This window comes from Chrysemys picta, chromosome 9 (assembly GCF_011386835.1).
Source record: "Chrysemys picta bellii isolate R12L10 chromosome 9, ASM1138683v2, whole genome shotgun sequence".
NCBI classification, from domain to species: domain Eukaryota; kingdom Metazoa; phylum Chordata; order Testudines; family Emydidae; genus Chrysemys; species Chrysemys picta.
Window position 1 is genome coordinate 75,651,729 of NC_088799.1, and position 12,860 is coordinate 75,664,588.

General features: G+C 43.6%; 1 protein-coding gene and 1 long non-coding RNA gene across 4 annotated transcripts in view; one reads left to right on the forward strand and one right to left on the reverse strand.

Moving 5' to 3' along the window:
- The window catches only part of APOOL (apolipoprotein O like), a 50,946-nt gene extending 42,448 nt beyond the window's left edge, over nt 1-8,498 (reverse strand). Inside the window, exons 1-2 of one of the 3 annotated variants that reach the window (XM_024103751.3) lie at nt 8,323-8,466; nt 569-626 (exon numbers count right to left, since the gene is read on the reverse strand). Coding sequence is in view for 2 of the 3 variants with exons in the window: in XM_065557233.1 (XP_065413305.1) it covers nt 8,323-8,493 (171 nt within the window). In the remaining variant the exon portion in view is untranslated. Of the gene's footprint in view, nt 1-568; nt 627-8,322 lie in introns of all 3 variants that reach the window. The other 2 variants (XM_005284535.5, XM_065557233.1) reach the window with 2 other exon arrangements.
- A 73-nt stretch (nt 8,499-8,571) lies between these two features.
- LOC135973531 (uncharacterized) lies at nt 8,572-12,106 on the forward strand. Its single transcript, XR_010590417.1, has 2 exons — nt 8,572-9,238; nt 11,279-12,106. It is a non-coding gene; the product is annotated as an uncharacterized LOC135973531 (long non-coding RNA).
- Nucleotides 12,107-12,860: the final 754 nt, after the last annotated feature.

Sequence of the window (12,860 nt, forward strand, 5' to 3'; positions counted from 1 at the left end):
AATCTCAAGTGAGAAAACATAAAAGACTCAAATAAGCAGGTTACACACTGAATTCCTAAAAGTTACTTAAAAAAAAAAAAAAAAAAAAAAAGAGTGTCTGTCTTTAATAAAGTTGCCTTCAGCAGCTCTCTCTCACAAAACCAGTAGTACTTAACAACCAGCTCAAGATATGTCTAATTTTAGCAACCGTTGCATGGGTCGTAATTTCACATAGGTGAACTCTTCTTAAAGTTGCATATCTTTGATATCAAGCATAGACGCCTTCCATGACCACTTAGTTTTCTATAACATACAACCATATTCCAGCTTCAAACTCTATGCAGATATCTTGCTGCTTTAAACAGGGATTCCACAATTTGATCAATTGCAGAGTAGTGAGTGGCCTTAGTGGGGGAAAAAAAACAACAACAACAACAAAAACTAACACTTCACAACGCCTTATCCTTTTGAAAGTATCTCAGGGGAGCAACAGAGTAAAGATGTTATTCCACACCCATATGAGGTCTGTTTGGGTCTCTTCATAACTACAGTGCAATGAAACAAATGATATGATTTATTATTATTTTACCAACAGCAGTTGTGTTTTTGAAGGCAAATCGATTCAGAATGTCTCATGATGTTCCCATCTTCATACAGCGCATATGGACACCAGCAGTACATGTGGAAGAGAGCAAATTTTACAGGAATTGGGAGTGGTAGAGACAGGAGAACAAACAATGAACTAGACAGATCGGCAGCTTATTTACCATGCATTCAAGTAGTCCTTGCACACCACACTACCTGAGGCCCTCTGGTTAGGACAGTAAACTAAGAGCTAACCTCTAAGAGCGCCTACAGTCAATGCATTCAATCTGCTCCATGAAAAAAAAAAAAAATACACAGACACATATAAGCCATAGATAGGACATGCCTAAATACTATGGTGACAGGCTCTTCAAAAATACATTAACAGGGTGGATAAAAATCAATTCCAAAATAAAAAAAATAATGGATTTTTTATTCTTAAATCAGATTTTATTAAATACAAGTTTCCTTTTAAAAATAAACCCATTTAAATTAAATTTGAAATTATGACCTGTTTTAAGACCTAAACTTACTATACTGTAATAAAAATCAATAAAAACAAACAGTATTAAGCAATACATTTGCTGCCAAGTTTTAAAGAAAGCCAAACCACTGATCTGGTAGAAGTCCCTGGCTGAGCACCTGGAACCAGAATTTGCTGGAGTGCTAAACAAGCTTTTAACAGTAATAGCCTCTTCTACAGAGGCAGAGTGAATATTTTCTTCATTCCATTTATTCAGCTAGTTCAATGACAAATTCGAAGTTAAGAAATTAGTGGGAGTTGGAAAAAAAAAAAGCGAAAAAAACCAAACAAACAAGGTGTGAGAGGATATCTGCTAGTTCTAAAATCCTGAAAGGCATGGTGACCACAAACTGTTTAGTTCACTAACATGTAATACTTCCTTAGTTTTAAATTCAAAACATCTTTTGATAATTTTTGTTTAATGCAGGGGTTGGCAACCTTTGGCATGCGGCTCGCCAGGGTAAGCACCCTGGCGGGCCAGGCCCGTTTATTTACCTGCTGACGCGGCAGGTTCAGCCGATCGTGGCCCCCGCTGGCCGCGATTCACCATCTCGGGCCAATGGGGGCGGCGTGAAGTGGTGCGGGCCAAACGTTGCCAACCCCTGGTTTAATGTATCCAGGCGCTTTTTTAAACAAATAAAAACATTTTAAAATGCTGTTTTTGTGCACTTAAATTGAATTTCCATCCAAATAGAGCTTGACAGAAAACACTAGTAAAACAATTACCGGTAATCAGCTAGTAAATAAGAAATGCATCCTTCAACGTTTTCAAACATTATAAAAGTGTGACAATTAAGAATCCAAATAAATGTAAGCAATCTAATGGCTTAAATAAATATGTATATGGTCAGCAAAAAGAAGCACACATTTAATGTAAAATCTATATTTAGCTGCAAATCAATGTGTTTTAATTGTTATGAATCAGTTTCTTTAGGAAAATAGCAACAAAAATACTAAACAAGATTAAAATCACTGATTTTAATCAATCCATCCTGTACATTAACTTTTTCTTTTAAATAAAGAAAACAGAACTCTGGGCCAAATTCTGCCTTTACACACAATCACATACCACCCTCTGACTTCCATGAAAGATGCACCGCGCACGCACACACACAAAATTTGGCCCAGAGGATTTTATATTCAGAAAATTCCAGATGCAAAATTGGAGTCTAAGCTCAGGTGAACATGACAGCCTTTAGATATGTAATTACCACAGCACACCTGCAAAATTGGAAGCTGTGTTGGAAAAATAAAGTCAGAGGCACCTTGTCTACTGACAAAAACTGAAAAGTTATCATTCTTATATGGATCTTTGACAAATAAAAGGAAAATTCAAAGCAAACGTTTTCCTTTATAATGAATCTTCATCTGCCAACATAGTATTTACATATCTGAATTCTCAAACTATGCATATCCACATGTTCTGTGTGTCTGCACAATATTTGACAAATATTATAGAAGGTAAATTAATAAAAAGTGAAAGACTTTAGCATGAACAATAATCCATCTAGATTAGTAGTACATGCTGCTCCCAAACACCCTTGTAATCTTTTCACTCCTAAATATCCTGAGATAATAGGAAAGTCAGAGGATCAGAAGAAGCAGAAATCAAGAGACCTTCCGTTACAATCCTAGCCAGGTTAACCAAGGGACTGAAAGTTTGTGCTCTTCCACTGTTCTCAGAGCGCCAGATCATTTAGGGCTGGGATTCTCAACCTTTTTCTTTCTGAGGCCCCCCCAACATTCTATAAAACTCCATGGCCCACTTATGTCACAATAACTGGTTTTCTGCATATAAAAGCCAGGGCTGGTGTTAGGGGGTAGCAAGCAGGGCAATTGCCTGGAGCCCCATGCCAGAGGGCCCCCGCAAAGCTACATTGCTCAGGCTTCAGCTTCAGCCCCAGGTGGCAGGGCTCAGGGCCCTGGGCTTCAGCCCCATGGGGTAGGACTGTGGCTTTCTGCCCTGGGCCCCAGCGAGTCTAAAACGCTAGCCCTGCTTGGCGGACCCCCTGAAACCTGCTTGTGGCCTCCCTGACCCCTGGTTGAGAACCACTGATTTAGCGTTCTGTCATTCAAACCACCATCTTGAATTCCATATGGAAACAAATAAGAAGGTAGAGCAAACTTTAGAGCACCGATGCTCCAAGGTTATGGAGGATAGGTCCATTAATGGCTATTAGCTAAGACAGTCAGGGATGGAACCCCATGCTCTGGGTATCCCTAAACCTCTGACTGCCAGAATATGTAACTGGACAACAAGGGATAGCTCAGTTGATAATTGCCGTTCTATTCATTCCCTTTGAAGCATCTGACACTGGCCACTGCAGAAAGACAGACAGGATACTAGACGAGATGGACCACTGATCTGACCCACTATGGACATTCTTATGATGTAATGTGGATCCTTCCACAAAGCACCACTGAACAGTCACATAAGCAGACTTTGCACCTCAGTCATATTTATATACCAAATACTATTGAGACAACACAACCCATCTACACAGGCTAGCTGTACACAGATCCTTTTTAAGAAAAAGCATCTTAACTGAATTTTAGGTAACAAACCTGATTTTCATCCCATTGACTCAACCTGTATGAATATGCACAGTAAGGGTGCAAGCATGTGTGCACACATTTGCTTCAATTATTTTGTAGGGGCAAACCACCCTTGCACATGAGCAGGTACAAAACCTATTCAACAGTTTGATTCATGCTTGTACTGAAGAAAGTGTGCACACATTTGTTTGCACACCTGAATGGAAGACTAGGAAAGGCCTTTAGGTATGGTTTATGTCTCATTTAAAATTATGCAGCATTTAACATCTGTTGTCTACAATATATTGAATGTATTTAAAACATTAATTTAGTTACTTATAATATAGCATGTTTTAATGTCATGTTTTCTTATGTATAATTGCATCTTCCAAACATTACTTCAACTATTTATAAGGAATCAATTTCTATTTTACTTATAGGCTAGTCATAAAAATATTAATCTTGTTTGTATACTTTTATGAATGCAAAGTGAATACGTTATGTGAAATGCTATAGTTATTCCATGGTACTGTACATCTCTTTAAATTAAGTAAAAGTCAAGCTGCACAGGGCATGCATAACAGGTGGGAATGGCCATGGTGTGAAACAGAATCTTATTGGTAAAATTATGTGTGATTATACTTGCTCAATGGCATACGGACAGGTCTTAAATTTACTGATAGTCCATTTGTTATTTACTTATCAAGCATTTTATCAAAATAATGTTTGTAATTTCTTAATACATCACTGTACTCTGCATTCTAATTTCAAAGTAAAAAGGTTGCAGTCTAGTTATTTCAACATATGAGTGGGAGCCAGGAACTTTGGAGTGCCAAACCTGGCTCTCAGAATGATTTCTTCTGTAGCTTTGGGCAAGGCATATTGGGTTTGACTCTGCAAAGTATCAGCATCTTGCATGATCAAGTTCTTAACCTCTGCTTTGAGTTCACCTATCTCGTGGGGGTGTTGTGGGGATTAATTTAGTCAACATCTGCAAAATGTGAAGATGAAAAGGACTGTAAAAAAAATAATTAAAAAAACTAATTTTCTTTTCAATCTTTTTTCATATTTTAATCAGACACCACTTCACTTTTGTCAAGAAGCAAGGCTAGCAGCCCTCAGAGAGCAGAAACCAATCCTATTGAGCAGATAAGAGGGGCTTGAGAGGGGAAGGGTAATCAAAGCTTTACTGATGTCAATCTGGAATAACTCCATTGAAGCAAAGCGCCTCAGTTACAATCAGATGTCAGATTACATTCCCATTAAGTAACAGACTGCATATTGTAAGTTCATTTCCTCCCACAGTTCCTTCAATAAGTAAGTGTACTTTGCTTCAAGTTTTATTAATAGTAAATATCATTTAAAGGCTAGATACGATTATACGAAACATGGCTGACAAGATGCACGTATTATATTTTTAATATAGAGGATTTTTTTCTCAATAACAAAATTTAAAAAATAATAATCCATTAAATGAAACCTGCCTGTCAAAAGTATCAAGGATCTGATTCCAAAATAGCAAATAGTATTTCTAAGTTCTCTTAAAATTCCTGTTTTCTTCCATGTGAGTAAAACATAGGAAGTGTTTAGAGAGAAATGAGCACTAAGCCTCTAAGAATTTTCAGAATCACTTTGATATTTTTACTGTTTTAAAACCTTTATTTCAACTTTCAGTTTACCTTTGCAATTCAAAAGAGAATCTTTTGTATACTTGTGACAAGGGAACATTATGACAGGCAATGTATGTTCTATTATTAAGGACAGAGCAAACATGAAGTAATTTAGTAAAAGGAAAAAAAAATGTGGGGTATCAGGAATATTACTCTTTGTTAAACATCTATGATGCAAGAACTTCAGCATTACTAATTATATACAATAGTGCATCAATTGATAACTTTATTCCTCCCCTCCACTTAGAATGTGTATCTACTGGTTGAGTTAAATTTCTAGAAATCAGGACTCCTGGGTCTATACCCAGAGATGCCATTGTCTTGTTATACGTTGGTCGTGTCACTTTACCTCAATTTAAAAAAAAAAACAACAACAACAAAAACACAGCATTAGAATACTTTATCTCCTTTACAGGCTGTTGTGATGCTCCATGATTTCATTATGGAAGCTTCTGTCTCAACTCCACTTAATGGTTAGGTTTAGACATTGTTCTAAGCTCTATTTTGCATTGCTCTCTAAGTCAGGGATCTCAAACTCAAATGACCACGAGGGCCACATGAGGATTAGTACATTGGTCTGAGGGCTGCATCACTGTCCCACCTCCACTCCACTCCTTCCATGAGGCCCTGTCCCACCCACCTCTTCCTACGCCTTCCCCAAATCCCCACCCCTTCCCTGCCTCTTCTCTGCCTCCTCCTCTGAGCACGCGACTCCCTCCTGGAAAGCGCAAAGCACCACCAAACAGCTGTTTGGTGGCGGGAAGCACCTGGAGGTAGGCAGAGGAGCGGGAACGGGAGGGCAGCGGGTGAGGGGAGCTTGACAGCTGCAGGAAATAACTTGGGGGGAAAAGGGGGGAACTTGGTGGGCCGCAGCAAATAACTCCATGGGCTGCATGTTTGAGACCCCTGCTCTAAGTTTTGATAGAAGTAACTGATTTTCATACAAATTGGAATGTTTATAAAGGAGGGTAGAATTATTTTTTGGAGAATTTGAAAACTGAAGGAGTCTTTCTGCTCTTTAATCAAAAAATTAATATGTTTTACGTTCTTCCTCAGTGCCTCAGACTTTGTTGGCACAGTAGTGGTAGATTCAAACTTCACACTCAAGAATCAGATCCTTACCCACTTATGAAGGGTGATGTTTTAATTGGTAGGGCATTTTTAAAGAAAATTACCTAGGAGTATTAGTCCTTAGGAGCTGAGCCATAGACATAGACAGAAGAAGAGTCTGCGGCACCCACATGCAACCCACACTGAAGTCAAAGGGGCTCCATGTGGACATAGCAGTCCATCCCCATGCAATATACTACAGGATCTAGGGCTTACATTTGTATTTGACACCTATTGCTTTCACACCTGATCAGCCATTAAACACTAGACCTTAAATAACATTTTTAAGGACATCTTAATTCCCCCACTTCACTCTGTGACATGATTTTAGCACCCAATATCTTAAAACCAATTTAAGTATATACATAGAGGTGTGCATGATCAGAGGTATCTTTTTATTGTAAAGTTAGTATACAAGCATTCATTGGGAAAAAAACTATAACATTGGTTTCCACTAGCCATTTAATTGGGCTTTGGTCCAATGATGCAATATAAGGGTGTTGAATTTCATTTTTATTTTCTTATAGCAATGGGGGGGCAGGGGGGAGATTATCTGAAATGACTTGGTCAACTTATTTTTAAAATCACTAATATTTAAAATTGGTGTGTGTACAAATGCTGCATTCAATGCATTTTTCAACAGAACATAAGAGGAAAGCCAGTATTTCCCTATGGCTATAAAATGTGACTCTGCTTCTAGGTGAATACGAGACACCTAGAAGCAGAGTCACATTTTAAAATGTCAAGAAAAAAAATGTGACTCAGTGACTCCAACAGATATTTTTGGCACCCCTAAGAGATACACAGGTAATCATGAGTAAGGCTATGATTTGGTCACGGAATCCGTGACTTTTGCAGACCTCCATGACTTCAGCCCGCAGCCACTGGGAGCTTCAGGGTACCCCCACCGCCCATGGTGGCTGGGAGATGCAGGATAACCCTGCCACCGGAAATGGCAGGCACCCTGCAGCTCCCCAGCTGGGGGGGGGGGGGAGGGAGGGAAGAGGGGGAATCCCCTGGAGCTCCCCAGTCCCCATGGGCAATGGGGAATCCCCCGCAGCTCCTCAGCCACAGCAGGGGTCCCTCCCAGCCACTGAGCAGGGGTTGCAACTCCCAGCCACAGCAGGGCAGGGGGCTGGACCCTCCTCTCCCCATTTTGTCATGGACATTTTTAGTAAGAGTCAGGGACAGGTCACTGCTTCCGTGAATTTTTGTTTATTGCCTGTGACTTTTAATAAAAACGTCCATGACAAAATCGTAGTCTTAATCATGAACGAGCAGGACAAGTCTCCAATACTGAACCCCACACAGCTGTCATCGAGACAACATTAACCACCGTAAGGCAGGGGCTACAAGTGGCCAAGGCGGAGACACAATAGCAGTGTGGAGAGAGCCAATGAAAAAGTGAGGTAACTATGACTACACAGACGCATGTCACGCCGTCTGCGCGGCCTACACTGCAGAGCCCCACAGTCTCCATGGTGGGTACTCCACCCGGTCATAGGCTCTGGGCCATCGGTACGACCTAGCCCCCATGTGCCTCTTCTGCCCATGCTGGAGGCTCAGAGAACATCCCAGGCCACTGCCGTGCAGACCAGCCAGGGCAATGGCAATGCCCCTCCCAGCCGCACGCCCCTGTCGATTGTGGGTCCCGCCCCGCAGCACCGTAGGAAGGAGAGTCCGGCTCCCTGCGCATCCAGGAACCCCGAGGGGAAGTGTCGGCGGAGCAGGCCGGCTAGGATCCCTGGCGGGAGGACGCCTCCCGTGGCCCTGAGGGGAGAACTGGGGGCAGACAACGGCGGTGGGAGGGAATCGGGGGGAATTGCTGTCCCCACCCGATCTGCTCTCGCCTATAACGTGTCCCGGGGCCAGAATCGCTGCCGCCGCCCTAGGGCAGTTGGAGCGGGGACGGACGCTCACCTTAGCCGCCATTTTAGTGACCCTCCTCCTGTCCTGTCCCCCAGCAACGAGTTCGTACGGCAAGCGAGGAGGCCAAACCAGTGCTCTTCTTCCGCGGGGCCTCTGGGGCTGGCCTGGCACTCCGCCCCCTGAGCGTGAGAGACGGTGGGCGGGGCTAGAGACGCCGCTCATCAGAGCCTCCCTGTCAGATTTGAATATGAAGCGCGCCAATGCAACGAGCTCAACGTTTCTTCCCGAGAGACTGTAATCAGGTTTCGAGCATCATTTCTAATAGCTTGGCCGTTCCCCAGGAGTTCGCCATCTAAGTTTCAACTTTAAAAGATTAGGTAGCAACACAATACGCTCATTCACACGCTGCAGGGGCTCAGAGTGACACCTAAAACATAACGGGGTTTGGCGACAATATTTTCCAGCTGAGGTAAAGAAGCTAACGGGAAAATGAAGGACAGCTTCTGACAAAACAAACAAACAAACAAACAAAAAAAAAGGTGTGGGAAAGAAAACGTATGTCCTCAACTGTGAAAAGCAACCCAGAGCAGAGATACACGTTGACCAAGTACTTTATGACCCTGAGACATGGTGGCAGAAGCTATGAAAGTGACTGGACTGATTAATATCCGTGTGTCTTCTCCCATTGAAATAGGAAACTTTAACAATTCATGTTTCTGGGGAGCAACAGAGCTGGAAATATAATTCAAGCGTCTGGGAAGGAATAAAGTCGAAAAAGCCCTTTCAGGCTTCTAAGAAGTAATGTGTTACTGACATGTATCATTTCAAAGGGGGGGATTTTTTTGGAGAAAATTAATCAGAGAAAAAGGAAACTGGATCTTCCAGTCTGATCTGGCTGCTCTGTGCTGAGCCAATGAAGCAAAACAGCCAGGAAACCAGCTTAATCTGCTAGGAATCCTGAGATGGGGTAAGATTGCTGTAATGACTTGGCGTGTATGCCACGCCCCTTCCCAGCCTCTAGCACAGGGGTCTCAAACATGCAGCCCCTGGAGTTATTTGCTGCAGTCTGTCAAGCTTCCGCCGCCCCCCTGAGTTATTTCCTGCGGCTGCTAAGCTCCCTCAGCGCGCCCTGTCCCCGCTCCTCTGCCTATGCCAGGTGCTTCCTGCCGCCAAACAGCTGTTTGGCGTGCTTAGCACTTTCCAGGAGGGAGGGAGAAGGAGCGGGGAGCCCCGCGCTCAGGGGAGAAGGAGGAGAAGCCGCAGGGCAGGGGAAGGGATTTGGGGAAGTGGTTGGAATGGGGGTGGGGCCTCATGGAAGGGGTGGAGTGGGGGTGTCAGTGATGTGGCCCTGGGGCCAATGTACTAGTCCTCATGTGACCCTCCTGGTCATTTGAGTTTGAGATCCCTGCTCTAGCATAAATAGATTTTGGCATAGCAATGCTCAGTGTTTCCACACCTAACTTTTAGGCACCTTTAAAATCAGTAATATTCACAAAGCCTCAGTTAGGTTTCCTACAAAATAAATGTCGGGAGATAGGCACCTATGAATGAGATTCATAAAAGCCTAAATGCTAGGGGGCACCCTGCCTAAACTAGCCAATAGGAGATGCCAAGGGGAGGAGTGTATAGTAAGCCCCATCCCTCTCAGAGAGTTCAGTCTCTAAATCTAGGCTTGAAGCAGTTGCCTGTCTCTGTTTAGGATTCTCAGCTGTGAACCCAAAGCCAGGTACCTAAGGTGTTTCTTGCAGTAAGCTATGGGGGAGGAGGACCTTCCTCATAACTTTTAGTGATTAGGGTACTTACCTGGGATGTGGGAGACACCCCCACTTCAATTCCCTCCTCTGCTTGAGAGAGAGAAGGGAGATGCTACCTCTCAGGAGAGTACCTTAATGACTGGGGTGTGGTATATTCTGAAGAGGGGAAGATGGTGCCCTCAATCTCTGCTGTTATAGCTGTTCCACTTTGGACAAATAATTGAAGAGTCATGGTAGCCATGAATTGTATAGCAAGCTAACGAAATTGGGGGTTGGGGTACAAGGGGGGAGGGAGGAGGGAGGAGGGTTCCAGCTGGGGGTGTAGGCTCTGGGGTGGGGCTGAGAAGTTGGGGATGTAGGAGGTTGCTCCAGCCTGGGATGGAGGGGTTCGGAGGATCAGGGCTGGGGAAGGGGGTTGGGGCATGGGAGGGGGGCAGGCTCCAGGCAGCGCTTACCCCAAGCATCTCCCAGAAGCAGCGACATGTCCCCACTCCGGCTCCTAAGTCAAGGCGTGGCCAGGCAACTCCGCACGCTGCCCTATCCACAGGCGCCGCCCATGCAGCTCCCATTGGCCGCAGTCCCCAGCTAATGGGAGCTGCGGAGGCAGCGCTTGGGGCAGGGGCAGCGTGTGGAGACTCCTGGCTGCTCCTATGTGTAGAAGCTGGAGGGGGGACGTGCTGCTGCTTCCGGGAGCTGCGCAGAGTGGGGCAAGTCCCCGACCCTGCTCCCCAGCTGGAGTGGGGCAAGACCTGGATCCCGCTGCCCGGTGGGGAACTCGAGGGCCGTATTAGAATAATAGAATATCAGGGTTGGAAGGGACCTCAGGAGATCATCTAGTCCAACCCCCTGCTCAAAGCAGGACCAGTCCCCAGACAGATTTTTGCCCCAGATCCCTAAATGGCCCCCTCAAGGATTGAACTCACAACCTTGGCTTTAGCAGGCCAATGCTCAAACCACTGACGTATCCCTCCCCTTAAAACGTCTGGAGGGCCAGATGCGGCCCCTGGGCCTCAGTTTGCCCACCCCTGTGCTAAAAATTCATATGCCCCTTCATGCTTTGACCACCATTGCAGAGACATGCTTCTATGCTGATGACGCTCATTAAAAAATAATGCATTAATTAAATTTGTGACTGAACTCCTTGGGGGAGAATTGTATGTCCCCTGCTCTGTTTTACCCGCATTCTGCCATACTGTATATTTCATGTTATAGCAGTCTCGTATGATGACCCAGCACGTGTTGTTTGTTTTAAGAACACTTCCACTGCAGATTTGAAAAAACACAAAGAAGGTACCAATGTGAGATTTCTAAAGCTAGCTACAGCACTCAACCCAAGGTTTAAGAATCTGAAGTGCCTTCCAAAATCTGAGAGGGACGAGGTGTAGAGCATGCTTTCAAAAGTTTTAAAAGAGCCACATTCCGATGCGGAAACTACAGAACCTGAACCTCCAAAAAAGAAAATCAGCCTTCTGCTGGCGGCATCTGACTCGGATGATGAAAATGAACATGTGTTGGTCTGCACTGCTTTGGATCGTTATCAAGCAAAACCAGTCATCAGCATGGACACTTGTCTTTTGGAATGGTGGTCGAAGCACAAAGGAAAATATGAATCTTTAGTGCATCTGGCACATAAATATCTTGCAAAGCTGGTTTCAACCATGCCATGCAAACACCTGTTCTCACTTTCAGGTGACATTGTAAACAAGAAATGGGCTGCATTATCTTCCATAAATGTAAATGAACTTGTTTGCCTGAAGCAATTGGCTGAACAAGAAATAGGACTGAGTGGATTTGTAGGCTCTAAAGTTTTACATTGTTTTATTTTTGAAAGCAGTTTTTTTTGTACATAATTCTACATTTGTAAGTTCAACTTTTATGATAAAGGAATTGCACTACAGGACTTGTATTAGGTGAATTGAAAAATACTATTTCTTTTTTTTTTTACAGTGCAAATATTTGTAATAAAAATAATTATCAAGTCAGCACTGTACACTTTGTATTCAGTGTTGTAACTGAAATCAATATATTTTAAAATGTAGAAAACATCCAAAATATTTAAATAAATGGTATTCTATTATTAACAGCACTCGGTATTCTATTATTAACAGATTTATTATTATTATTTTTTAATTGCGCTATTAATCACGATACATTTTTTAATCGCTTGACAGCCCTAATTGATAAAGTGGCAAATCTCAGTGTTTTGTACTGTTTCCAAATGTGCACATAAGACATGGCTTTTAAAAGATGTTCTCATGGTTTGTGTACTCTGCTTTTCAATGTGCTCCTTCTATAGAGTGAAATCCAGGCCCGATATAAGTCAATGGAAGTTTTTGCCATTGACTTCAATGGGGCTAGAACAGGGGTCGCCTGTTCGGCACGCGGCTCGCCAGGGTAAGCACCCTGGCGGGCTGGGCCAGTTTTATTTACCTGCTGACACGGCAGGTTCGGCTGATCGCAGCCCCCACTGGCCGCGGTTCGCCGTCCCGGGCCAATGGGGGTGGCGAGAAGCCGCGGCCAGCACATCGCTCGCCCGCGCCGCTTCTCGCCGCCCCCTGTGCTTACCCTAGTGCTTACCCTGGCGAGCCACGTGCCAAACGTTGCCAACCCCTGGGCTAGAATGTCACCCATTATTTTTTATTAATGTTAATGGGAGTTAAGTAGTACTGCCTTTCCAAGGGAGTTTATACCACATTAAAGTTGTTATTCACACAGATTATCATTCTTTGACTGTTCTTCATTTTAAGGACAGCATTCTGTGCTCCATTAGCCTTTGAGATGTTCTAATTCTCAATCTTCTTTGGTGGCACTGCTTGGGGAGATTGCTTCCTTCTC